The sequence below is a fragment of the Cololabis saira genome, chromosome 12 (genome assembly GCF_033807715.1).
Source record: "Cololabis saira isolate AMF1-May2022 chromosome 12, fColSai1.1, whole genome shotgun sequence".
Lineage (NCBI taxonomy): Eukaryota > Metazoa > Chordata > Actinopteri > Beloniformes > Belonidae > Cololabis > Cololabis saira.
In genome coordinates, this window is record NC_084598.1 from 39717177 (window position 1) to 39743317 (window position 26141).

Here is a 26141-nt window from a genome sequence, read left to right on the forward strand (position 1 = left end):
CAGACTGCACAAACACATCGTGTAAAAGCTGAGAAGTGGAGTTCTTCCTGTGGACGGAGCGGCGGGTCTTACCCAGGTCCATGTCGGAGGCCTTGGACCTCTGCGAGTAGGGGCTGCCCTTGTACACGGCGTCCAGCAGCTTCTCCTTCACCTGAGTGATGGTGTCGCAGTTCAGACACTTGACCGTCACTTCGGGGGCGTTCTCGTTCTCGGGGTTTACGCAGTGCAGCGTCTGTCCGGGGGGGAAACGGAAACACCAGGAGTTAAGACTTTATCCGTGAACCGTCTGAGAGTTCTGTCGGCTTTCACAACACCTGAGAGCTAGGGATGGGTGCTGTGGACTAAAGAATTCATCACGATCATCTCTGGCATTTATCCCGATAACGATAAAAAAAATACCAATACAAACACGTCATCAACGGGAATTTTTCTTTCTTTCTTTCTTTCTTTCTTTCTTTCTTTCTTTCTTTCTTTCTTCTTTCTTTCTTTCTTCTCTTTCTTTCTTTCTTTCTTTCTTTCTTTCTTTCTTTCTTTCTTTCTTTCTTTCTTTCTTTCTTTCTTTCTTTCTTTCTTTCTTTCTTTCTCATATCTTCCTTTTTTCAGGCTCCTTCCTTCCTTCCTTCCTTCCTTCCTTCCTTCCTTCCTTCCTTCCTTCCTTCCTTCCTTCCTTCCTTCCTTCCTTCCTTCCTTCCTTCCTTCCTTCCTTCCTTCCTTCCTTCCTTCCTTCCTTCCTTCCTTCCTTCCTTCCTTCCTTCCTTCCTTCCTTCCTTCCTTCCTTCCTTCCTTCCTTCCTTCCCTCCCTCCCTCCCTCCCTCCCTCCCTCCCTCCCTCCCTCCCTCCCTCCCTCCCTCCCTTCCTTCCTTCCTTCCTTCCTTCCTTCCTTCCTTCCTTCCTTCCTTCCTTCCTTCCTTTACGTTGTGCGTGGATTTAACAAAGAACCATAAATCAGTTTTACACAAAAACATCATCAACGGGAATTTATAGTTTTTACCACGAGACGACAAATTCATACCGTGGGATTTTTTTGACGGTATATCGTGAACGGTAAAATATCGCCCATCCCTACTGAAAGCTTTTTCACACCGATGCAGCAGCTGTTTTCAACCCTGGGTACGTTCCTGCTGCATTCAGACTGTTTGGGTACATAATCACTCAGCATTCACACTTGGGTGCAGACCAAAACAACCACCACTCTACACCGCCGCGCCTCCCGGCTGCCAGCACGACTCCGGTCCAAACCTGAAGTACTCTGTTTGGAAGGACAACATCGTTAGCGCCAGAGAGCGGACGGACGGGCGGCCGGAGGGCCGTGTTTACCGTGTTTACCGTGGACGGACGCCGCCACTGCCCGCCACACTCAGCAGCTCCAGAACAGATTACAGCCCAAACCTTTCACGACCAGAAACTGTGACCAGAGCGTAACAACTCAAACAACCTGCTGTACGTACTACTCTTAAAGGCATGTGCATATCAGTCTGTGGGGTAACTGTATTAGTCGTTTATTCCTGCTGCACTCCGACTCTACAACCAGGCCCTGCAGGCACAGAGACCTAGAGCTGGAGTTGTTAGGATCACTGAGTTGGACTTTTATTTACACATGTTGCACTTTAATACATGCACATGTTGTTATCTGCACATGTTGCACTTTTTTTTCTTCTGTTTTTCTGTTTGTCATGAGCTGTTTGACAACTGATTTTCCCTAGAGGGGACAATAAATGTTTCAATCAATCAATCAACTTAGTTGAATGGTCTTGATGAAGAAATCAAACGAAGCACTAACTCTACACAGTTTAAAAACGCATACAAGAAAACAATTCTTGACAAATATAAAAATAAGGACTTCTAAAGAAATCAATTTACCTTCTGTATGTATTTCTTTTATTATTATGATTCTGTTCCTTATGTGATACATCATATATTTTTATTTTATATTTTATTTTATATAATATATATGATACAAATGTAACTTCCTGCATTCAATTAAATTTAATTTTTGAGTTTAGGAGGCTAGTTTAATTATGCCTTGATCTTTGTTTATTAATTGTTTGTGTTGTATTTATTTATTTTTTGTTATTATTTTGTCTTTTCTTTCTTTTCTTATTTTATTTTTTATTTCTATATTTTCTATGGCATATATTATATATTGTGAGGAAGGGACAGGACTAAATAAACGTTCTGCTTCCTCCTGTTCCCTCTCAAATGCTTTATTTTGCTGTTCTTTATTTCTGGATGAGACTGTTAAATTGTCTTGCTTTTTTTAATATTTTGACGCTTTTAATTTGATGGTGATTTGTTGTTGTTCGAGATAAAGCCAACAATAAACTAATCAGATCAGATGAGAAAGATAAATGAAAGCAGGTTTACTGACCAGTGTTTTGTAGTCGATCTGCTGCCGGATGAGCTTGTCTTCGCTGAGCGAGTAACGGGCCTCTCCGGTGATGGCGTCGATGGGTCCCTTCTCCATCTGCTGCTTCATGGCACAGTAGAGCATGAACAGAGGCTCGCCGGCGCACTCCTGGTGAGGAACAAGGACACGGCGGGATCCGTTATGCCAACGAGGATCAACTACTCGAGTCCGAAGAGGGAAAACCACTTTGTGATTCATGACAAAGGAAAACCGCAGAAAGATGGAGGAATATCAAAGTAAAACCAATTTTAAGGCCTGTTAGTGGAAGCACCTGTTCCTTCACATCAGGTGCTGGATGTTGTGTTTATCATGAACCTGATTTCATTGGAACATAAAAAGGTTGGATTTAATTAGCCTGCATTAGAGTTCCTTCATGTCTCCTGGTCCCTTGAGGTGAATTGTGATGTGATTTGGCACTACGCTAAAAGTGAATTCAATTATGACTGAAAAGTGTGTTGAAGTGGCACGAAAAAGTGTGTCAACCCTTCTGAATCACCCATCTGCTGTCAGAGGTAATCAGATCTTTATCAAACGCTGCGTGCTTGGGCGCGGATAACCTCACATTTTAGTTTCCCACCTGTTTAGGGAACCCAACAATGACAGCAATGGGGTGAAAAGGAGGTGAACCCTCGGAGACAGGAGCTGGAGAAACACTTGGCAGAACCGGGTTCAAGCCGGGTGTTTCAGCATCTCCGGACCATACCAGAGCAACCTTTGGGAGGACTGTTGGACCAATCCACTTTCCAGAACTAGTTCAGCTTAGACCAGTGGTTCCCAAACTGGGGGGGGCGCGGCGAGGTTGGAAGGTAGATTAATTTTTTTTTTTTTTTTTAAAGATTTTTTTTTTTTTTTAAGATTTTGCCTTCAATACATACAGTATGTGCACTGAGAGCGAGACAGGAAATAGGGGGAAGAGAGAAGGGGAATGACATGAAGTAATGGTCTGGCCGGCGGGAATCTAACCGGGACCTGCTGCTTCAGGTCCCACAACTACCCGGTGCTACTGAGGTAGATGCATGTGGTAATCTCTCACCTGCAACCCGGTTTGAGAGACTCTGAAACATGAACAAGCCCACCCCACTCACTGAAAAGATGTGGGGATTAAAGCTGACATTTTTGCAGAGCAATTGTTGAAATTTTGATTATTTGTTTAGCTGTTGCTGCTGTTTTTTTTTCCTCAGGGAGCTGGTTATTTTTGGAAAAAAATATGTTGAAAGTAATGCATACTGTATTTTACAGTAAAAAGGAAAAAAAAAGAAATGTGTTGCACACATGAAGCTAGCCCACTCACATCACTGAAAAGATGTGGGGATTAAAGGTGTAATTTTTGTAGAGCAAATGTTCAGATTTTGGCTGGTTTGTGTTGTTGTTGTTTCAATCTCTGTGAGCTGGTCAGGTTGAAAATCTATTTTTACAGAGATGGACAGTTTTTCCGCACATATGTTCAATATATGAAATAAATTGGAGTCGCATTTGAATGCAAAAGATGTGTGAGTCTGTGTTGGGGTCGGGGGGGCTCGAAAATTCTGTAACGTACAAAAAGGGGGCCTGGCAAAAGAAGTTTGGGAACCAGTGGCTTAGACTCATTTATAGCCCGCCTGGTAAGAACGGCTTCCTCAACATCAGTCCACAGCATCTCTTTGAGGTTGAGGTCTCCACTCAGACTGGACTGGACCACTCCAGGAGGAGGATTTACTTCCATGTTTATGCTCATCGTCTTGCGGCATCACATGACTTCAGCTTGCGAACTATCCTTAAAGTAATTAGCCTCTGGGTTCATTGTGAGTGATGTTCACCAAAACTGGTACTGTTTAATGTTCGACGACACCTGCCTCATCAGTTATTATACCAAGTAAATCTCATAACAAAGTTGGCGACCATATAATCGTTTCAATATTACGGCGTCTTAGATGAAGATCAGATCACGTTTTATGGTGAATTCATGAAACCAGAAGGGCTTCACGTCCCTTTTTCTCGTTTGAGGAGACCATTGTGGCCACTGCAGTGGAGCGGGGATCTAATTCCTGCTCAACACTTGAAAAATACAAATGAAAAAAAAAGGACTATTACAGCCAGCATGTATTTCCAGTCAATAACCCGAGAGAAACCCTTCCCCCGTCTCTTTTTTCCCCTCCACCTTCCCTGCTCAACCGTTTCCAAAAGAAACCTTGTATTTGAAAAAGCACGGAAATGGGATTTCGGACGCAGACAAATAGCTTAAAATCTGGAATTGAAGTCTGAAAAGGTGAAGGACACGGCGGTGTGTTGTGCATACAGCTTTCCCTTGGCAGGGAGGCTGAGAGCAGCATTACATAAATCTTTTCAGCCCTCTCTCAAGGCTCAGCGTCTGAGAGCTGACATAGGCGCTGTACTGTAAAGCAGGCGTCTCACTCTCCTCCGTCAAAGACACTCGCCAATCAATAGTGTCATTAGTCGTCACTGGGCCCGGGAAGAAACCCTCCCAGCTGAAGCAGCGGCAGCTTAGAGGGGAGAGAGGACACGTCAAGGCCAATACTCATCCTGACGAGGGTTTAATGATGGTCCGCAGCTCGGGGAGACGCTTCAGATTCATCAGGTCCGCGTAAGGACAGGGGGAAAGTACGGATTAATCTGCCTCACCTTCCAGCCCTCTCACCTCTCTCCATCATATTCACTCATTACATTTGCTGCTCATCCCCCTAGTAGTTGGTTTGGTTGGTGTCATCCGTTTCAAAATATCATTTGTAGCTAATGCTCACGCTGTTGGAGGGCATCACCTGTAGCATCTCTGGCAGCCTGATGCTCACGCATGACGGGGAAATCCCACCAGGTGATGGAGTGCCGTGAAGCGGCAAGGCGTGAGAGGCTGTGCAGACGCAAGGAAGGCAGACGGATGAAAAGCAGACCCAAGGACGGCAGATGCAAAAAAAAGGCAGATGCCAGGAAGGCAGAGGCAAAAAACGTCAGATGCAAGGAAGGCAGACACCGGGAGGGCAGACACAAGGAAGGCAGACGCCAGAAAGGCAGATGCCAAGAAGGCAGACGGAAGAAAGGCAGACACAAAAAAACGCAGATGCAAAAAAAAGGCAGGAAGGCAGACGCCTGGAAGGCAGACGCAAAAGGTAGACGCAAGAAAGGCAGACACCAGACGCCAGGAAGGCAGACGGAAAAAAAACCAGTCGCGAAAAAGGCAGACGCCAGAAATGCAGATGCAAAAAAAATGCAGATGCCAGAAATGCAGACACATAAAAAGGCAGACGGAAAAAAAAGGCAGACGCACTAAAAGCAGATGGAAGAAAGGGAGACGCCAGAGAGGCAGACCCCAGGAAGGCCGACGGAAGAAAAACAGACACAAAAAGAGCAGACGCAAGGAAGACAGACACCAGGAAAGCAGATGCAAAACAAAGCAGACGCCAGAAACGCAGACGCAAGGAAGGCAGATGCAAAAAGACGCAGATGCAAGGAAGGCAGATGCAAAAAGACGCAGATGCAAGGAAAGCTGATGGAAGAAAGGCAGACGCAAAAAAAGGCAGACGCCAGAAATGCAGACGCCAGAAATGCAGACGCAAAAAAATGCAGACGGCAGAAATGCAGACGCCAAGGAGGCAGACGGAAGAAAGGCAGATGCCAGAAATGCAGATGCAAAAAAATGCAGATGCAAAAAAATGCAGATGCCAGAAATGCAGATGCCAAGAAGGCAGACGCGGGAAATGCAAACACATAAAAAGGCAGACGCAAAAAAAAGGCAGATGCACTGAAAGCAGACGGAAGAAAGGGAGACGCCAGAGAGGCAGACCCCAGGAAGGCAGACGGAAGAAAGACAGACGCAAAAAAAGCAGACGCAAGGAAGACAGACGCCAGGAAAGCAGATGCAAAAAAAGGCAGAAGCCAGAAAAGCAGATGAAAGGAAGGCAGACGCAAAAAGACGCAGATGCCAGAAATGCAGATGCAAAAAAATGCAGACGGCAGAAATGCAGACGCCAGGAAGGCAGACGGAAGAAAGGCAGATGCAAAAAAAGCCAGACACCAGGTAGGCAGACGGAAGAAAGGCAGACGCAAAAAGACGCAGACGCCAGGAGGGCAGACGCAAAAAAAGGCAGGCGCCAGGAAGGCAGACGCAAGAAAGGCAGACGCAAAAAAAGGCAGACGCAAAAAAAGGCAGACGCCAAAAAGGCAGACGGAAGAAAGGAATACCCAAAAAAGGCAGATGCCAGGAAGGCAGACGCAAATAGACGCAGACGCAAGGAAGGCAGACAGAAGAAAGGCAGACGCAAAAACAAGGCAGACGCCAGAAAGGCAGACGCAAGGAAGGCAGACAGAGGCGAAGGCGAAGTTTAAGGAAGAACGAGGGATTGTGAGGTATACGTCTTCACCCAGTAAGATGGCCAAGTGGATACTGTTTCACATTATCTATTTTCTTATTTGGGGGCTGAGAAAGACTGATGATGGACATGCAGCCAAGGGTCACGAACGGCTGATCCTCCCGTCATCTTGAAACCTTCATATGAACTCGTTATCGTACCAATCGAGCTCGTCAGGCAGAGCTCGTCTCCGAGATGCCTGAAGGACCTACAGGAGGAGGAAAACCACCGCAGCGCCGGACCGTGGTGCTTCTGGTCCAGGAGCAGCCTGCAGGTCAGGGTTGTTAACACAAATCCTGAATTCACCAGTATCTCTGACAGCTGGGTGTGAAACTTGCACCAGTCTGTCCGGTCATTAGTCATGTCCATCTCAAGATGTGTTTTTTTTTTCCTTCTGCTTATCCTCTTCAAATAAAGCCAGATTTTACATCCTCATAACCTCTTAAGCCTTTTCCCTTCCAACTCCTACCTCTTAATTGTAATGTCTATTCGTCTCCGCTCTCAGCATCAGTGACGACACCTCTGACCTCACCTCGCTCCACCAGCGTCCGCCTTCACAAGCTCGTTAGCATCAGGGCCAATTAGCAGCGCGGCTGCTGGGGAAACCGAGCCAGCATTCATCGTGGCCTTTCGCCTTCGCCTCGCCCGCCCCCAGTTGTTCCGCCGCTGATGTTTGTCGAGCAAATGCCGTCTTCGCACCTTCATGAAAGCCGTCTAATTGTGGGACATTTACATTTTAACGACATAATGATGACTCTTGTTGAACAGGGAAGCAATCTGCTTTCCTACGCTGGGAACAATCAGAGGACGCTAGTAACGAGGTTTCATTATAACAGAAATTATGTGTATCTGTTTAGTTTGAAGAGATACACATAGGAAACTAAATTGGTCATATTAAACCGTTCTGTTTATTCTGACGTGTTTTTAATACGGAATTATCTTAGAAGTGACCCAAAGCTCAAAAAACAAGGTAAATGTACAGGACTGTCTCAGAAAATTAGAATATTGTGATAAAGTTCTTTATTTTCTGTAATGCAATTAAAAAAACAAAAATGTCATACATTCTGGATTCATTACAAATCAACTGAAATATTGCAAGCCTTTTATTATTTTAATATTGCTGATTATGGTTTACAGGTTAAGATTCCCAGAATATTCAAATTTTTTGAGATAGGATATTTGAGTTTTCTTAAGCTGTAAGCCATGATCAGCAATATTAAAATATTAAAAGGCTTGCAATATTTCAGTTGATTTGTAATGAATCCAGAATGTATGACATTTTTGCATTACAGAAAAAATAAAAGGACTTTATCACAATATTCTAATTTTCTGAGACAGTCCTGTATTTCCTGGTTGTATTTCAGGGTTGAATGCTTCGTTCTGGACATCAACGCTCTATGATGTCATAAGGGGCCACATTTCCTGCATTTCCTGCACATCCACAAGAGCAAGGACCTCAGCTGGATTATGGTTTACAGCTGTTTAGCAAGAATCAAGTGTTTAGGGTTTTTTTTCCCCCAATCCCAGTGGATTTACATTCATTTTTAAGATGAAACCTGAATATGATGACCGCCAAAAGGTGCGTTCTGAATCTGTGTAAATCTGTCTACGTTCCTAGCTTTAAAACTTGGCTCAGTGAACTGACAAGTGTTTTACATATGGAAAAACCGAGATACGATTTGTCTGGGAACCCTCAAAAGTTCCTCAAGATATGGAACCCAGTTCTGTTACACCTTAGGATGTGATGGACGATCGCTGCTCAGAGTGACATCTTTCTGTCCTGGCAAATGTATGGTTAGAACTACTGTAAAGCAGTGGAATCTGTAGCGGAGCAGGCGGGGGGGCAGGGGGGGCGGCCGCCCCGGGCCCACTGCTCCGGGGGGGCCCACTCCGAAGAGGAAAAAAAAAAAAAAGTGTTCTGAATAAAATAAGGAAAGTTGGACTGTATAACACTTGCGTTCATAAGGATAAAGTTGTTTAAAAAATAAAAATGAAACAAATAGTCCCTTCTCCCCGTGTGTGTCTCCCTGTCATGCACGGGTTCGCACGCACATCTGTTTAAGACGGATTTATGGTTCCTCGTTACACCAACGCAGAACCTACGGCGTAGGATGCGCGTCGCCGCGTAACCTACGCCGTAGCAATGCGTCGAGCATCAGAGCCTTAAACTCATGCTGAGTTTCAGCAGCTGAAGTTGATTAAAAACTCTCTCCGGGCTGCATGGATGGGGACAGACTACCAAACCTCACCTTGCTCTCATTTGAGAGGGACATCGCCATTGATGAGAGCAAGTTTATTGTGACCAAAAAGATGAGTCATTAAGAAATCCAGTGCTGAGGTTGAGGTTGCCAGATCTGACAGGTTCCAGCCCAAATGCAACGTAAAACCCACCGAAATAATGAAAAACCAGCCCGAATCTTACATTCTCTCTTAAAACCATAAATTATTAAATGCGTAATACATTTCATCTTCACATTACTAAATAACCTAAAACAAAGTTCAGGCTCCAAACAAAAACTACAATAAAATGGAGCAGAATATATATCATCAGTGAGTTTATTGTGTAAGTTTCTACTTTTCTCTGCCATAATGGAAACTTTTTTTTGTTAATAATTTCTCCTAAATATTTAGTAAAACCCAGGAAAAGCAGCCCAAATATATATTTTTCAGCCTAATTGGGCTAAAACCTGCCCAACCTGGCAACCTCACCTTGCTCTCAATCCAGAGGGACTTCGCCGTTGATAAGAGCAAAGTGATTGAAAGGTGAAGAACCGGCTGATGAGATAAAAAAGTCGAAATTATGAGATAGAAAGTCGAAATGATGACTTTTTCTCATAATTATGACTTACCCTGGGGATATTTTTATTTTTAAGGCAAAGATTTCATCTTATTTTTTTGTTTTACTGGCGGAAATGGGCTTCCATAGACATCACTGGATGTCATTTGATTTTTATCTCGAGTTCGATAGTTATATCTTAAAGTCTGCATTAGGCTTATAATTAGGTTTGACATGATGACTGGTAAATCCATGGTGCTAGAACCTCATTTGAATGGTTCTGACCGTGTCGCTGCTGCTGTTGGAATTGTGGTTGGTTGGGCCTGATCTGTGGCATTTTTAGCGATTATGTTCTAACGGGGATGTTTAGGCCACAAGGGCCCATCTAGAATGCTTCCCCCCCCTAGGCTGGGACCCCTGCTCCGCCCCTGAGTGGAATATTAACATCTAAGCAGCCCACTTGTTGTTTTCCCCTTGTCTTGGTTTTTGTTTTTATATTAGTTCTTTTATTTTATCATTTTTCTGTCCTGTGTGAATTCCTTGTCTCATGGGTGGGGGAGGGAAGAGGGAGGGTGGGTGGGAGTTGTATATTGTCTTGTCTTACTGATTTTGTACTTATAAGTTACTTATTCTACCTGTATGTATAAAAAAAGTGCTATAAATAAAATATATAAAAAAAAAAAAGATGAAACCTGAAGTGTTTTTTTACGGTCAATGTTGGTCAGCCACGGCTCAGTGGAGGCAGTTCAGTTTTCAGGGCCATAAACAGAATGAATGTTATTTTTGGAGACGCTCAGCGGAGGACTATAGCATGAACAAGGCCCTGATACATCTCTGGATTTGCAGAAAGACTTGAGCTCAGACTTTCATGTTGTCTCATGGCAGCAAGAGAAAAAAATAAAATTTTTCAAAGCATCTCACAGAAAAGAGAGATCAATTCCACTGACGATCAGGCCAGGACATCCCCGACCGTTCGTACCCGTGGAGTTTAAAGTAGTTTGGCAAAAGCATCATTCGTTTTTTTTTCTGTTTCTTGGCTGCAGTTTCTGACTCAGCTGGAATTTCAGCTCAACTTCTTGCAACTACAACTGTTAACACGGCAATAAACCAGCAATAAACCGATGAACGCTCAAAGATGCTGAGCGACTCATCATCCTTATCTTATCCTAGTGTTGCTCTCCACGTTGCCTCCTATTGTGTATTTGCTGAGCGGAGACAACGTGGTCGCCGTTCGTAGCCCTTCAAAGTTTATTTTTTGGACGGGACAATGCATATTAATGAACACTACATTAAGCAGTGTAAATACACCGGGTTTTAGCAGAAATGCTAGTTTCCACCCACAGTCCCCACAGAAAACATAAAAACAATTCAGTCAAACAAGGGAACAAACATAAAACATACATACTGTAGTAGCAAAATAGATTTAGCAGCATTTAAAAGCAGTATTGATTGTTTCTAAAGTGACTTGAGTTTAAAGTGACTTGAGCAAAAAATGCATGTTACATTAATGAAATACCAGTGATGGTAATATTATGGTACTGAGAGTATCCAAGTTGTGTGACATACAAAATGCGTGTTGCATTGCATATTGCCCTAGTACAGGGGTCTGCAACCCAAGATGTTGAAAGAGCCGTATTGGACCAAAAACACATAAAACAAATATGTCTGGAGCCGCAAAAAATTAAAAGTCTTGTATAAGCCTTAGAATGAAGGCGAAAGGCGAAATGTCGAGAAAAAAGTCGTGATTTAGAGAAAAAAGTTGAAATGTTGAGAAAAAAGTCGAAATGTTGAGGAAAAAGTTGAAATGTCGAGAAAAAAGTCAAAATGTTGAGGAAATAGTGAAAATGTCTAGAAAAAAGTTGAAATGTAGAGAAAAAAGTCGAAAATGTTGAGAAAAACGTTGAAATGTCGAGGAAATAGTAACAATTCCGAGAAAAAAGTCGAAATGTCGAGGAAATAGTCAAAATTTCGAGAAAAAAGTCGAAATTTCGAGAAGTTGAAGTTGAAAGTTGAAATGTCGAGATTAATGTTGAAGTACAATCTCGAGAAAAAAGTCGAAATGTTGAGAAAAAAGTCAAAATGTCGAGATTAAAAAGGAAAGGAAAAAGGAAGAAAAAAAGAGAAAAAAAAGGAAAAAAGAAAAAAAGAAGAAAAATTAGAGAAAAAAAGAAGAAGAAAATAAGAAAAAAAAGAGGAAGAAAGAAGAAAAAAAGGAAAAAAAGGTGAAACATTTTTGAAAAAGTTCCAGGAGCCACTAGGGCGGCGCTAAAGAGGCTCATAGAGCCGCGGGTCGCCGACCCCTGCCCTAGTACGTACGGATTAAAACAGATAATTAACATTGAGACAAACTACACAAGTATAAACCTTGTTGTGAAAACAGTGTCCGGCCGCTAAAGCTGGGTGATACGGCCTAAAAATAAAATCCCTGATGTTTTTACGGCTTTTAGCGATTTACTTTCTCCCCAAAAAAAAGCATCATATCTGGCGTGGATGTGGATGAATCCAGTGTTTCCAGCTGCAGGTTGAGCATCACCCCCGCCCCGGTGTTCTTATTAAATGAAATACAGCAGGAAAACGATGTTGTTACCGGGGCGATTAAAGGCAGCTGCTGTCTTGTCCGGGTCACATAGAGAGCCACGGTCTTCCACCACCGGCTGAAGATGCAGGAGTAAATCAGGCGTGCTGTTACCTTCCGTTGCTACGGACTGTAGAACATCGCCATGAACTATTCATGGGGATTTACCGTGCAGCGCTACGGCCCACGGTAACTTCCTGAGACGGATTCTGGCCCAGACTGAAAGGATTTCAGGTGTGCAGATCTTTTACAGAAGCTGTTGACGACGGATTGATATGTTGTGTCTGACCAGTAATGAGAGCGATTAACTCTCCCAGGGACCTGACCGGTCAGAAAACACTCGAGCCACATCTGCTCGTCTTCAGGAGGATTTCAGTCCTTCTGAAATATTACAGACCTTTATCATACTCAGTGCAGAAACACTGAGATACCAGAGATTAAAGTGCGATGGTTTAACGGGAGCATATGGCCACTCGAAGTTTGAGATCTAATGCATTTTTGCACACTCGGGGGTAATTTTGCACGTACCCATTGTGACGTGTGCAGCATTACTATAAATATGAAAGAATGAAGTAAATATTTAACAGCTGCAGATGTTGCCCTCAGTCCTCAGCTGCTCACTGGGACTGTAGTGACTATCACGTTGCACTTTTACTGAGGGAAGGGCTATAGCGGCACCTGAGCAAAACAATGTGAAATTAAAACTTCAGCCCTTTGCTTGCTCTCACTGTGCAGACTCCTTACAAATGAGGAGGAGGACAGGATGGAGAGTTGTGGTGGCATGAGAGGGCGGTGCATTCTACGCCCCTGATGAGGCACATGACCTTAAGGGACTGACAAGACGACAGCAATGAAGAGAGATCAGAGGAGAAGAGAAGCCTTCAGCTGCAAGGTTTTGTTAGTTACTGGACGAGCATCGGATCGCCAACGCATCAAAACAGGAGACAACACAGGAAACAACACAGGAAACAACACATGGGCTGAATGAAGATCATGAAACATGCATTCAGTTCAGATAATCAGAATAAAGATGCCTTACCTTGAGAAACTTATTCAGGAGGAACGTGAACCAGTTGGTCAGCATCTTCTCGGCAACAGACTCCGTCCTGAGACACGGGAGAAAAGATGACACAAGTAAGACTGATAAATGTCAAGCATCTTCCTGGCTGAACGGTTCTGTGTCCAAAATGTCAATTTAAAAAAAAAATGGCATGAACATCAGCGGCCGCTGACCATTTCAGGGTTTTTGGCTCCTCATAACTTAAGTGTTGGTATCAGTGGGACTTGAAGGTTTTAGATGCTCATCTAATTTAACTGATTGATTTGTTTTGCTCCACTCATCCATGATCTACACCTTCTCCATCCTGTTCAGGTTCACAGGCGTCTGCCGGAGCCATCCCAGCTCTACGTGGGTGAAAGGCAGCTGTGCATCCCAGTGGTTCACCCTGGACGGGTCACCTTATGGTGGGAGGAAACCAAAGTACCCGGAGTAAAGGTGTGAACCAGGAACCAAAAGCAGGAAACCTCTACTGAAGTCCTACATGTTATAAACATTGAATACGGGTCAGGCTTTGCACTGGCACGGGTCCCTAAAAATGCTGCAGCACAGACAGGAACTCTGAAGTGATATAAGAGTCAACCGCTGGATGAACGATCAGAGATAAGTGGCGTCATTCCTCCGTCGTGGATAAAAAGGTCCTCTAGACGAACCGGCCGTGACTGGAAACAAGGACTTGACTTCGAATCACATCTGATGGGGTTTGTTTTCAGAGGAAGTGACCAGGAGCAGCATTACACAAACAAGTCCTCGTGACCAACCGATGTACGTGTTCTGAGGCTGGAGGAGTTGGACGTTACAAGTTTCTGGGAAAGATACCGAGGACGCAGCAGTACCTGTACCAAACATGCAAAGTGATTACCTACAATTCTCTGTGAGGACACAAAGACCCACAAGTGACTAGCAAACTCATCATATCTAATATTTTAGTTCATTCTCACTGTGTGTTTATTTCTCCAGGTCTCATTTACGTTTTCAGAGGCCAACATCAATAACTCTTGATGTCTTCTCAAGGCTTATTTTCACTGATGTTTTTGATGTTTACAAGTTTGTCTTTGACCTGCATCCAAAGCAAAACGTGGGTTGTCCACAGTTTAACAGACAAGCTCAACGTGCCACGACTTTTTGAGCCACAGGTGATTCATTTCTGGACCCATTGAAATAATCGTCTAAAGAGGACTTCATTAGCAGCTGTGAAACTAAATTTAGTTCATCCTGAAACTTCTGACAGCAAAACCAAGAGCAAAAGGGTCCCAACCTCCCGACGAAACAAGCTCACACCTACTCTGAGCTGGTTCTGAGTTGGTTCTGTGATGTCACAGAGACGTGCACGAGTGAATTAAATATGATCGGACCTAAGGCGCTAAAGTAACAAGGTCGTGTCGGAGCTTCGGATGTTCAAAAATCTGCTTTCAAGGACGAGAAAAAGCAACTTTTAAAGCAACTTTCCTCTTTAATGTTTGTTAAAAGTCTTCAAGTAAAGATTTGCATTTTCCAACGACATTAAGCAGTCTTTACTAAAGCTACTTCAGCTGGAAATCTCATTTGATGATTAGGATCCATAACTGTGGACAGAAACTTCCCGGTCTGAGCCCCCCCTCACCTCCTCAGCAGCAGCTTGGGGTGGTTTTTGCTCTCCAGGTTTCGGTCTATCAGGTCGGACAGCAGCTGCTTCAGGACGCCGGTAGCGTACTCCATCTCCCCCTGCAGGGCCGTCATGATCAGAGACGCCACGTTTCCTCGATCCCGCATCGAAAAGGACCTGCAAACGCACAAAAACCTTTAAAAACACCCAACAAAAGGTCCTTCACAAGTATCACCTCAATGTTTCATGATTCTATTATGTATTGATGCACATTTAATCCCAGTTAAATGGTTCTATAAACCATTTGGTAAGATGCTTAACAACAAATTCAGACCTTTTAAATGCTTATTCCTTTAATACATCATCCTTTTTTATTCTCAATCCAAGACAATGTACAACTTTTCATGTTTGTAAAACTGAACTTTCGCCTTTTTACCTGGAAAAGTGTTTAAAAATGCGACTACATTGTTTCTCTCTAAGAACAAGCAGCAGAAATCCATCGGGGGAGGAAAGTGTGCACAGCAAAAACAAAGCTGAGTGCATGAATGAAACAGTGAGTAAACAGAGACCTCTGCGCCTCCAGGGTTCGGATGAATGTCAACAAGAAGTGTTTCTTGGTCAGCAGCTGGCCAAACAGCGTGAGGGCCTTCTCCACGTTCGCCTGGACCTGAGGAGAAACACGGGGACAGATGGAGGTTGGAGCAGCTTTCCTAGCAAGTTATGGTTTCATCAACTCGTTTCATGGATCTCTGACAACTCTTAGATTCCTGGGAAACAGGTGGAAAAGCGGCTTTACTGCGAGTCGATTGCGGTTTGGCGCTGGAGGCTCGCGCTCAAAGAAGGGATCTGCGTTTTTACATCTGAGGCTTCAGTGTTGTGCAGGTGTCGTGTTTGAAGAGCCATCTGCGGTGAGTCTGCTCGTTTACTCAGTTTAACAGTCGCTGCAGCTGAAACTCAAAGGTTTGAACCTCTCCCGTTTGTTTACTTGGTCTGTTTTTAAAAACGCCGGAAGGCTGACAAACATTTACAACCGTGATTTCTTTCTTTGGAACTTCAACACCTGTTAAACGCCTGTTAAAGTCCAGTCAGGTGGTCGGTGGCGTCGATGTAGCCAAGGGTGCACCGTGTTGAAACTGCTAAAAGAAGTTTAGACCCCCTCTGAATGTGGTTCGAGTGATCTCAATGCGTCCCCAAATGCATCCTGGGTATGTTTCTAAATGTCCTTAAAGGTGGATGCTAATGCCCCAGTAAACTCTTGAAGTGAAAACTGTGGAAGTATTGTTCCTGTAGTTTGTTGTGCTGGTCTTCCCCTCCTCTTCTTTTCTGTGCATGTTTGCAGGCCAGAGCTTCAGGAGCTGCATGCTGCCCTGCAGCTCCTCCCCATACTATATACATTTGTTTATATAGTCATCCCTTTAGTAACCATTGTGTCCGTGTCTCTTCTCTCTCTGTTTTTCATCCTCCCTGTCTGATCTCTCTTTTCCTGCTCTGCCCAGCTCCTTATGATCCAGGTCCTGGTCCAGGTTTCTTCCCTCCTAAAGGGGAGTTTTTACCTGCCAGTGTTTATATAATAATTGCTCGGGGGGTCATGTTCTGAGTTTCTAGAAAGCACATGCAGACAACTTGTGTTGTAATAGAGGCTTTATAAATTGAATGGAATCGAAACAATTGTGCTGTAGAGTTCTTGAGATTCAAGAAGGCAAGGCAGTGTAAGCTATTCTTTGATGATGTCACATCTGTTGATGATTAAACAGTTTAATACTGAGAAGTTGCAGCCGCTTGAATCTGCTTTGGCATCAACAGCTGCCAAATTCAGACTGGCTAAAGTTTGATTTCCTCTTCTCCACAACTCACTCTGCTGTTGACTCGTTCTCGTTGCTCTGATTGGTCGTGGCTCTAACGGACCTGGTGTAAAGGCGGTATGATGAGAGAGCATTCGTGCCGCCCCTTTAATGGTGGGGCCCTACAGACTGTTTTCCCAGTGTCCCCCTGCAAAAACACGCCCCGTCATGATTGGCTAGATCCCTCAAATGCGGAGCATTGTGATAAAAAGCCTTTTTACTTTTATTTTATCTGTTTTAGTTCACAAAGTACTCATGAGATGGGCCCAAAAAAACCAGTTCTGGGTTATTCTGAGGTTATTGTGTAGAATTACTTACCCTACCTTTAATTAGATAGTTTAAACTTATATTAGAAGCTGAGTATTTTTAAATAACAACAGGTAAGGAGGAGATTTCCCTTTTTTTTTCGTCGAATGAAAGCAAAAGAAACTTTCAAGAGCCGCTCGGTGGCACAGTGGGTTAAGCAAGCGGCTCATATACTGAGGCTACAGTCCTCCTGCAGTGGTCGCAGGTTTTAATCCCGGCCTGCACACCTTTGCTGCATGTCATCCCCATTCTCTCTCTCTACTCCCTTCCTGTCTGCAACTTCAATAAAGGGCCAAATCGGCCACACAAAAAAAAGAAACTTTCAACTGTAAACAGTTGGAGTTGCCATGGAGACCTCGACCTGTCATTAGTTCCCAAACTCTGGCAGAAGCGGTACGGTGTAGACGGTATGTAATGAAAACGAGGGACTTTGGACTCGTCTGCCAGCTCGACGTCAGCCGAGCTGATGAGCAGCTTGTTAAGGCGCGGTGCTGATTGTCTGCTCCCTCTCCCTCTCCCGCCGCGCCGCCACCACGCATCCCCTTCCCCACCCCGTCAAATGATTTTTGACGAGATTATCTTCCCGCCACGAGCGGCTGAGCAGCTCAAACATTTCTTCACTTCAATATTGATGGGACGAGAATTCAAATTGTCACTTCTGCCAAAGATGCGCACGCCCCCTTCTCCATCATCTGGGCGTCCTGTCGCGACTCCCACCAACTTTTATGAGAAGACCCCCCCCTACCCCACCGTCACGTTTAGTATTCGCTCGGCTTCGTTACAGCGTGCCGACTTTCAGGCGCTGAATGAATTTTTTAATAATGCTCCAGCAGCCGGCTGCTCCTGAGGACTCGGGCTTCTTATCTGTTCTGGCAACTTTCTAAAAACGTCTAATCAGACTGGTCTGAAGCAGCTCGGCGTGACAGCGATCGGCGTGTCAGGGAGCAGGGCGGCGTGTGTGTGTGTGTGTGTGTGTGTGTGTGTGTGGGGTGACAGAGGTGCAGCCTGCCTGTTCCACTGGCTGGCACCTGTCACTACTTATCAACAACACACTAAACCCTCGGAGGATGACTCCGTGTCATCCGCTCGCTCCATCTTCTTCACTGCTCTAATTCTTCCTCCTGCATCCATTGTTGACTGTTTCACACTGCTGCTGCCCCCCCCTTTAATCCTTCTCGTCTCTCACACGTGGACACAAACACATCTCCCATGTTCATGCTTTTGTTACCGCCCCAACCTCTGCACATCCTTTCTTTTAACATCCCATAATAAAGTGTCTGGACCTCTGCGTAAAGTGCTAAATGAGATCCGGGGCCTCGGGGGTGATGATGTGTGCGAGGCACAGATGGAGATGCACACACATGCCGGGGAAGATGCTTACGTCAATGAAAATTAGGACTAAATATCGTTGTTAACGAACCTTTATCAACTGAGGAAAACGAGACGACATGCAACTAAAATAATGGTCATGTGACGTTAATCAAATATATAATGCAGTATCGTCGACGAATAAAAACGAGACTAAAATGTAGATTACAAAATAAAAACTCTGCTAAAATGTGTCTTCATTTTCGTTGACCGAAACGAGACGAAATGTTCTAACAAAGATCCTTAATGTCCATGTTTTCAGTAGTTTCTCTGGTTTAGTTCTGCTGGGTGACGTCACGTCCTCAATCCCAGTCGCTGCAGCAGGAATCAGATCCAGAAGATGCAGCTGCAGAGTTAGAGGCTGATGCCGTTAACGCAGAGATCTAGTTAACGTCAACTAAAAACAAAGTTACATAGAGAAAGGCAGGGATCTGCTCTGGGGGGGAGAAGAAGAAGAACCATCTTTGGATACACTTTCCTACATAGACGTGGAAAAGAAAACCCAATGTTTGAAAAAGATGGGCAGAAATGCGGAAAAATAAATATGTTGTAAACTCAAATGAGAGTCTTCTGTATCTGGAATGAATGTATTCCTAAGTCTATAAGGTAACAATAATATAATAACAAGATAACCTTGTTTGAAATGTAAAATGGGTTTGGCTAAATACAATCTTTGATTAAAACTAAAATGGTCCTGGACAATTCTGACTAAAACTAGACTAAAATGCTCAGACTTTTAGTCGACTGAAACTTGACACGACTAAAAGGTATGGAGCCGAATCAAGGCCAAAAGTTTTGCTAATTTGAAAATAAAATTTGAACCTGACAATTCTTTTTTACAGTTTAAAATTTTTTTTTTTTCAGTATCATCTTTTTTTCAGTTTCAGAACTTTTTATTTCAGTTTCAAATCTTTTTTTCAGTTTCAGATCTTTTTTTTTCATTTTCACATCTTTTTTTTCCAGTTTCACATCTTTTATTTCAGTTTCAAATTTTTTTTTCAGTTTCGGACTTGATTTGGCTCCATAAAAAGGAGAATGAGCATGACTAAAACTAATACAAACTTAAATGATAGCTTGACCCAAAGACTAGACTAAAAGTAAAATTGAAACAGGCAGAAACAACACTACATGCCAGACACGACTTGGGTTTGTTTTTTTTCCACCCAATTTTCAAGTCGGTCACATATCGGCGTGGCTGTCCAGCTTAGGGGAGAGACTAGTGACACAGAACAATAAACGAGGCGCCCCGGTTTACCCGGGTCATCGGATTACGGAGCGGCGCGGAGGGAAGTCTGGACATAAAACACGTACCAACCCTTCGCTTCCTCGACCGGCTGACATTTAAATTAAAGCTGTACTCGCTGTACTCTGGGGGACTCGGCGTAACTGGAGACCAGGTCCGTTGCTGACACCCTGATCTATTACCGACGCTATAACTTAAGAGATTTATCTTTCAGGACCAGCGACGGACTGCTCAGGAAGGACTCGGGAAACACCGGCGGGGCCGCTGAGGAACGCCCCCCCCCGCTCCGTTAAAGCTGCATAAAAAAACTTAATAAGCACCATTTCTTGATGAACTGATCATCAGATTATTGTACTAAAGTATTGTGTGGAAGTGTGGGGTAATACGTATGTAAGTAACATCTCTCCTCTGTTTGTGCTACAGAAAAGAGCAGTGAGTCATTCACAGGGTCGGCATCAGAGAACCATCAAACAGATTAGTTATTTCGGCAGGTTTGTTGAAAATGGCGGATATAGTTGAACTTCAAACTTTAAGAATAATGTTTAAAGCAAAAAATAGATTTATAGAGTTACCAGAACAGTTACAAAATGTGTTCAGATTGGAGGATGAGGACAACTGACTTAAACTTGATTTCAAAGATACTTTTGCAAGGCTAAACATAAAACAAATGTGTATTTCTGTTACAGGTGTAAAAATATGGCATGGACAAAGCAAGGAACTGAAAAGTTGCACAAGTTTGTATCAGCTTAAGAAAATGTTTAAAAAAGAAAAGATAAGTGCCTACAAAAAAGAAGAAGGAGAAAGAGAAAAAAATAGATAGAAGAGTGGTATTTTTGTTGGTTTTCTTGTTATAAATATGTGTATGGATAGATTGGTGTTCAGTAAGTCAACGTAATTGTATTAACAGAGAGGGGCAGGTATCATAAGTTTTCTTCTTCCTGCTCCTTTTCTTTCATGGTGATAATGTGTACTTCAAGGAATTTTGTACAACATTATTAAGAATATATACCATGAATGGAATAAATGAAATGAAATTAAATGAAATCAGCAAGTCTGGATCACACTGCTAACTAGGGGTGGGCAAAATATCGATATGGCAATATATCGCGATACGTTTCCAGCCGATTCAATATCGATATTAAAAATTTGAATATCAATTTTTTTTAATTTATTTTTTTATTTATTTATTTTTTTATCCCCGATCTTTTTCCCATTATATCACCCAGTGCTCCTACCTAAGTGACAGTCCTGGGCATTGCCACTCTCTACCAACCCTGGGAGGGCCCTGCACTGAGCTCAGGTTTTATTTCACGTTTTATTTCATTTTATAATTTATTTTTTATATAACACAATTGCCTGTCCTTAAAAAATGAAAAATAATGGACAGAGGTTTATTTATTTATGGATGTATATCTATACTGACTGATCACTGTGCCTGTCCTTGGTTTTAGTACCCATCTTTCTTGTGTTTATTATCATTTGCCACATAATTAAAGCAACCTCATACTAAATTTAATGTTAATTTCATATGATGTAAATAATATGAAAAACATATACAAATATGTTGTAACTTTAGCTTGTATAGTTATAATAAAACATTGTTTTGACTCAGTTTGTCCCATGAATTGTCACTATAATCTGATGAACGTGCAACTCGGATTTTAAGATCCATCACTATCATCTGATGTACATATATACAACTTGGATTTTAAGATGTGTAATGCATTTTTAAATTTTTCGGTGAACTATGTAGAATATAATAATCGGGATATTGCATAATCGGGATATCGCAATGTGTATCGTATCGTGGCTCAAGTATCGTGATGCGTATCGTATCGTGGCTCAAGTATCGTGATGCGTATCGTATCGTGAGGTCCTTCCCAATACCCACCCCTACTGCTAACAGGGAACGACACAAACAGTGGTCTTAGAGAAACAACCGTTGCTGCAAATCAAGCTGGACAAGGTTAAAATACCGCTTGGCATCGTCTGCAGCTTGTTTTATGTTGTTACATCGCCTTGTAAAGTTTTGACTGATTTAATCTAAAAAGAAACTTGTCTCAGTCGTCGTCTCCTCTGATTTCCCTCCAGCACTCTCCGTTTGTTAAAAACTCCCCAGCTGCTCTGTATTCCCACAAACTTTGCATCATCTGCAGTTTTAGGTTTAATAGTCTCCTTTGAATGCCACGGGGAGCCCCCCCCCCACCCCAACAAAAAAATAAATAAAAAAATTTGGAGAATGAAGAAGAATTAATAAAAGAAAAAAATAACGACGGGCCTAAGAAGACCCAGAAGGCTTGTTTAAGAGCATAAATCCACTTTCTGGATTAGAGTGATTAAATTAAGCTGTGAAAGGTAAAACAAATTATTCCTTTACTCTGAAACAGCAGATCCTATAGCTCAATGATTCTGCTGATTACAAACTTGGCTCCGGCCTCCAGCTTTGATGGACAGTAGTTTATGTCGAGGTACTATTTCTTTCACTCCGCTTGGTCTCGGCGGTTGAAACGTCTTCATAAATCAGATGCACTCTCCCCATTAAACCGTGCTGGCAAACGCGGTTGCATGTATTTGCTCACTTAATTACTTCGGAGTAAAGTAAGAAAGGGAAGAATAAAAAACCAGCAACCCTGAATCTTATTTTACCCTCCGCCCCCCTTCGGTGTCTCTTGTATAACATTTCAGTTTTAAATCTCTTCTCATCTGCATCAAGAGGATATGTTGACTTTCTCTCCCCAGGAGAGCAGACTAATGATGACACTTGGGCTTTTGAGGAGTTATTTGCTTTGATTGTGATGGGGATGAATACTTAATGGGAGAAGTAGGTAGGTAGTATATAGGTTATGCAGCTGCTTTAAGCTAAACTTGGAGCTCTTGTCTCACATATCGTACTTTCTCACAATCCTGCTAACGATGACAGCCGTCGTGGGATAATGGCTACAGTGAGCAGTAAAGCCACAACTTTAACAGTCTTAGGCCCCGTTTACACGGAGCAAAAACGGAGGCGTTTGCATGCGTTTTGGCCGTTCGTTTACACGAAAACGGAGCTCAAAGTCACCAAAAACGATCATTTCTGAAAACTCCGGCCAAAGTGGAGATTTTCAAAAACTCCGTTTTCACGTTTGCGTCTAAACAGAGGAAAACGGAGGAAAACGGAGATTTAGGCTTCAGAACGTCACATTATGCAACAGAAACGTCACCAGCGTCATGTGTGACACCTGTGTTTACAATTTGTTTGGCCACCTTCAATATTTTCTTGTATTTTACCTGTTTTATATTCTAAAGTCACACTTAAAAGTAACTCCACTTGGGCCGCTCGGTGGCGCAGTCGGTTAAGCAGCGGCTCATATACTGAGGCTACAGTCCTCCTGCAGCGGTCGCAGGTTCGAATCCCGGCCTGCGCACCTTTGCTGCATGTCATCCCCGATCTCTCTTCCCCTTTCATATCTGCAGCTTGAATAAAGGGCCACTAGAGCCCAAAAAAATCTTAAAAAAAAAAAAAAAAAAAGTAACTCCACTTCTCTGTCACTCCAAACGAAAGACTCTCGTTCCATCTTGGAAGTAACTGGCAGTCAAAGCTGATTTATGGTTCCGCGTTACACCAACGCAGAGCCTACGGCGTAGTGTACGTGGCGACGCGCACCGTACGTAGGCTACGCCGTCGATTTAAAGCGGAAGCATAATATTCAGGCTTCACACGTGTCATTTGTTGACGTTTTTTTCCAGGATTCTGATTGGCTAGCATGACTTTACGCTTCTCGTTACACTGCCCCCTGTAGGTTTGGCTGCTCATAGCACCTTAACAGCGTATTTATGGGGGTTCGCGTAAACGAAGAGATTTTGAAAACGATCTCGTGTACACGATGGAATTTTTCAAAACGTAGAGGGGGAAATATCCGTTTTTGTAAATACCCGGCTATGTGTAAACGGGGCCTTAAACAGAAAATGAACCATCCAGGTTAGTTTTTTTTTAGTGCAGCATCCTGGTACTCGGCCCGGTTGGTTATATGTTGTTAGTGGGTTTCAGTTTGAAGTTTGGTTGAGGGTGTACTGACCCGTACCTCCATCTCCTTGAGCACCGGGTGGTCTTCGATCCCCGGGAACAGCACCCTCATCGCGTACGTGCGATAGTCCAGGAAGGGAATCCCGGCTCCGTCTAGTTCCTGGGTCAGTTCGTGGATGTCCGTCTGAAGCTCGGCGAAGGCTGGAGAGAAAGAGGCAGAGAGACTCGTTAGAAAGTTATGTCGTGAGTTCATTAAGACCAGTGAATGTATTTGTGGTGGAATATTCAGCCATGGCTTAATTAGACCAAAACTGCTGAGAGAAGCAGAATATAGCCTAAGCCCAAGAGTACAAACTGGTAGTCTGCTCAAAAAAGGATTAACACTGACCTTAAAGACAGTTTTTTCTATTAGAATTGTAAGAATGAATCATCCTTTGTGCCTTAAAATAATTATGCTTCCTTTATTTTCATTGTCATTCCGCATCGAGACACGTCATATGTTTCACCCTTTTGCCTGCAACTGTTTAATTAAATCTACTGAAATCTGGATCATCTCTCAAGTCTTGGTAAAAAGAGCATATTAAAGAGCATTTAATGGGTTTTTCCACAACAACCGACCAAAGCCCCACGGGAAGAGCTGCCACCAGTGTTTGTGATGGTTACTTCTAGATCAGGGGTCGGCAACCCAAATTATTGGACCAAAAACACAAAAAACAAATATGTCTGGAGCCGCAAAAAATGAAGTGTCTTGTATCAGCCTTAGAATGAAGGCAACACATGCTGCATGTTTCTATATTAGTTAGAACTGGGGGGAGATTTTTTTTTTCATTATGCCCTCCGAGAAAAAAGTCAAAATGGCGAGAAAAAAAGTCGAAATGGCGAGAAAAAAGTTGAAATGTTGAGATTAATGTTGAAGTACAATCTCGAGAAAAAAGTCGAAATGTCGAGAAAAAAGTCGAAATGTCGAGATTAAAAAGGAAAGGCGAAAGGGAGAAAAAAAGGAAAAAAATAAGAAAAAGAAAAAAAAGGAAAAAAGAAGAAAAAAAAGGAAAAAAAAATCAAACATTTTTGAAAAAGCTCCAGGAGCCACTAGGGCAGCGCTAAAGAGCCGCATGCGGCTCTAGAGCCGCGGGTTGCCGACCCCTGTTCTAGATCTATTCATTTCAGTGGAACCGGCGCCATCTGTGAATTCACCTTAGTTCTGACTGTGTTTCACTATTCCCAAGGAAACGTTTCCAACATTCGGAGGAACAGAAACCCACTGAGATTATGTTTTCTTTGGTACCTGGGATGATGAATTCAGTTTTTCAACAGTACAAATTCATTTTAGGTGGAATTCATAGTCCAGATACCAAACAGAGGGAGGTCAGACAAGTCTCAAGTGAAATGTTACATCTAAATGTTGTAGTTTGGCTGCTTTCATATAACCCATTAGTGCTTAGGAACAGTTTATGGAGTCTAGCGCTGCCCTACGTGACCTTCAGACATTACTGGGAAACAAACAACCTACAAACACAGTAGAAAGGCTAAAAGGAGGAGGGACTGTACAACTTGCTGCTGTGAAGGAGGGTCTATGCACCCCGGATACTCGACCGGAGTTCCTCTGTCTCTGTCCGTACCATCTGCAGAGAAAGATCGGCTGTTACCCGTCAATGCTGCATGTGACGTCATCAGCTTGGGTGTGGCTCCATAGATGAGTAACACTTCTATGCCACGCCCCTTTTCGTCAGGAGGACCACGCCCTATTTTCCAATTAAGATAACTCTTTAAACCTCTGACGGCATGTTGGATAAAAGCTGGTTGTTTTTATCCTCAAGAAATGATTCAATGAAAGAAAAAAGTGTTTTCTTTATTCCTTTCTCAAACAGGTCTTTCAGATCTTGAGCTTCGAGCACCAAATGGCACCAAAGTCACACTTGTTATTTAATCCCTCAGTTATAATGAATCTCTTTATATTATTAAATACCCAGAACCGTGTATTGACCACCAGACGAGTTCAATATGCTGTTTTCATCTGAAGATGAGCAAGGAAACTGCACAGAAGCGAATTACCTGGATCTCTCTCTCTCGTATTTTCAATTTCTCAAGAATATTTGAACTAATTGGATTTTTTTTTACTATGTATGTATTAGCAATTTGTCCTGCAAACAAAAAATATTTCCTTTGAAATTTAACAAACTTCATCTCAATTTAATGACTTATCTTGCACTGTGAGCGACTGGGTCATCAGTGTGTGGCCCGACAATGATAGAAAAAGCAGTTTCTTAGATTTCTTTGCGATATATCGGAATTTGTTACTGACTAGAAAACATTTTATATTTGACTGTAGTTGATGAATAATAGTGGGTGGAGTCTGATCAAGGTACTATAATGTTCCTATAGGGAAACCCTTACTTTTCATAGCATTAAATGTATATTCAGAGAAGAAAAGCAAGAGGGTCTAAAGTTGACAGTTCAGCAGAAGCACAATATTCTACCGCCAAATTTAATTTATGCAACCAAACTTTAGGCAACATTCAGAAGAACTTCACCACTGATATTCACATTTGACCAAAAACCACTGTCAACAATCACAAAGACAACATCAGCACCCACAAAGAATCCTGATTCTGATATATTCATGAGGAGATGAGTAATTCT

At 42.9% G+C, this 26141-nt stretch overlaps 1 protein-coding gene across 3 annotated transcripts in view; it reads right to left on the reverse strand.

Annotated features, from left to right (window-relative positions):
- The window catches only part of plxna1a (plexin A1a), a 444018-nt gene that overhangs the window by 27499 nt on the left and 390378 nt on the right, over nucleotides 1-26141 (reverse strand). For 2 of the 3 annotated variants that reach the window (XM_061736806.1, XM_061736804.1), the window contains exons 20-25: nucleotides 23554-23702; nucleotides 15310-15407; nucleotides 14759-14917; nucleotides 13138-13204; nucleotides 2369-2515; nucleotides 73-232 (exon numbers count right to left, since the gene is read on the reverse strand). In XM_061736806.1, the coding sequence (XP_061592790.1) occupies nucleotides 73-232; nucleotides 2369-2515; nucleotides 13138-13204; nucleotides 14759-14917; nucleotides 15310-15407; nucleotides 23554-23702 (780 nt within the window). The remainder of the gene's footprint in view (nucleotides 1-72; nucleotides 233-2368; nucleotides 2516-13137; nucleotides 13205-14758; nucleotides 14918-15309; nucleotides 15408-23553; nucleotides 23703-26141) is intronic. The other variant, XM_061736805.1, reaches the window with a different exon arrangement.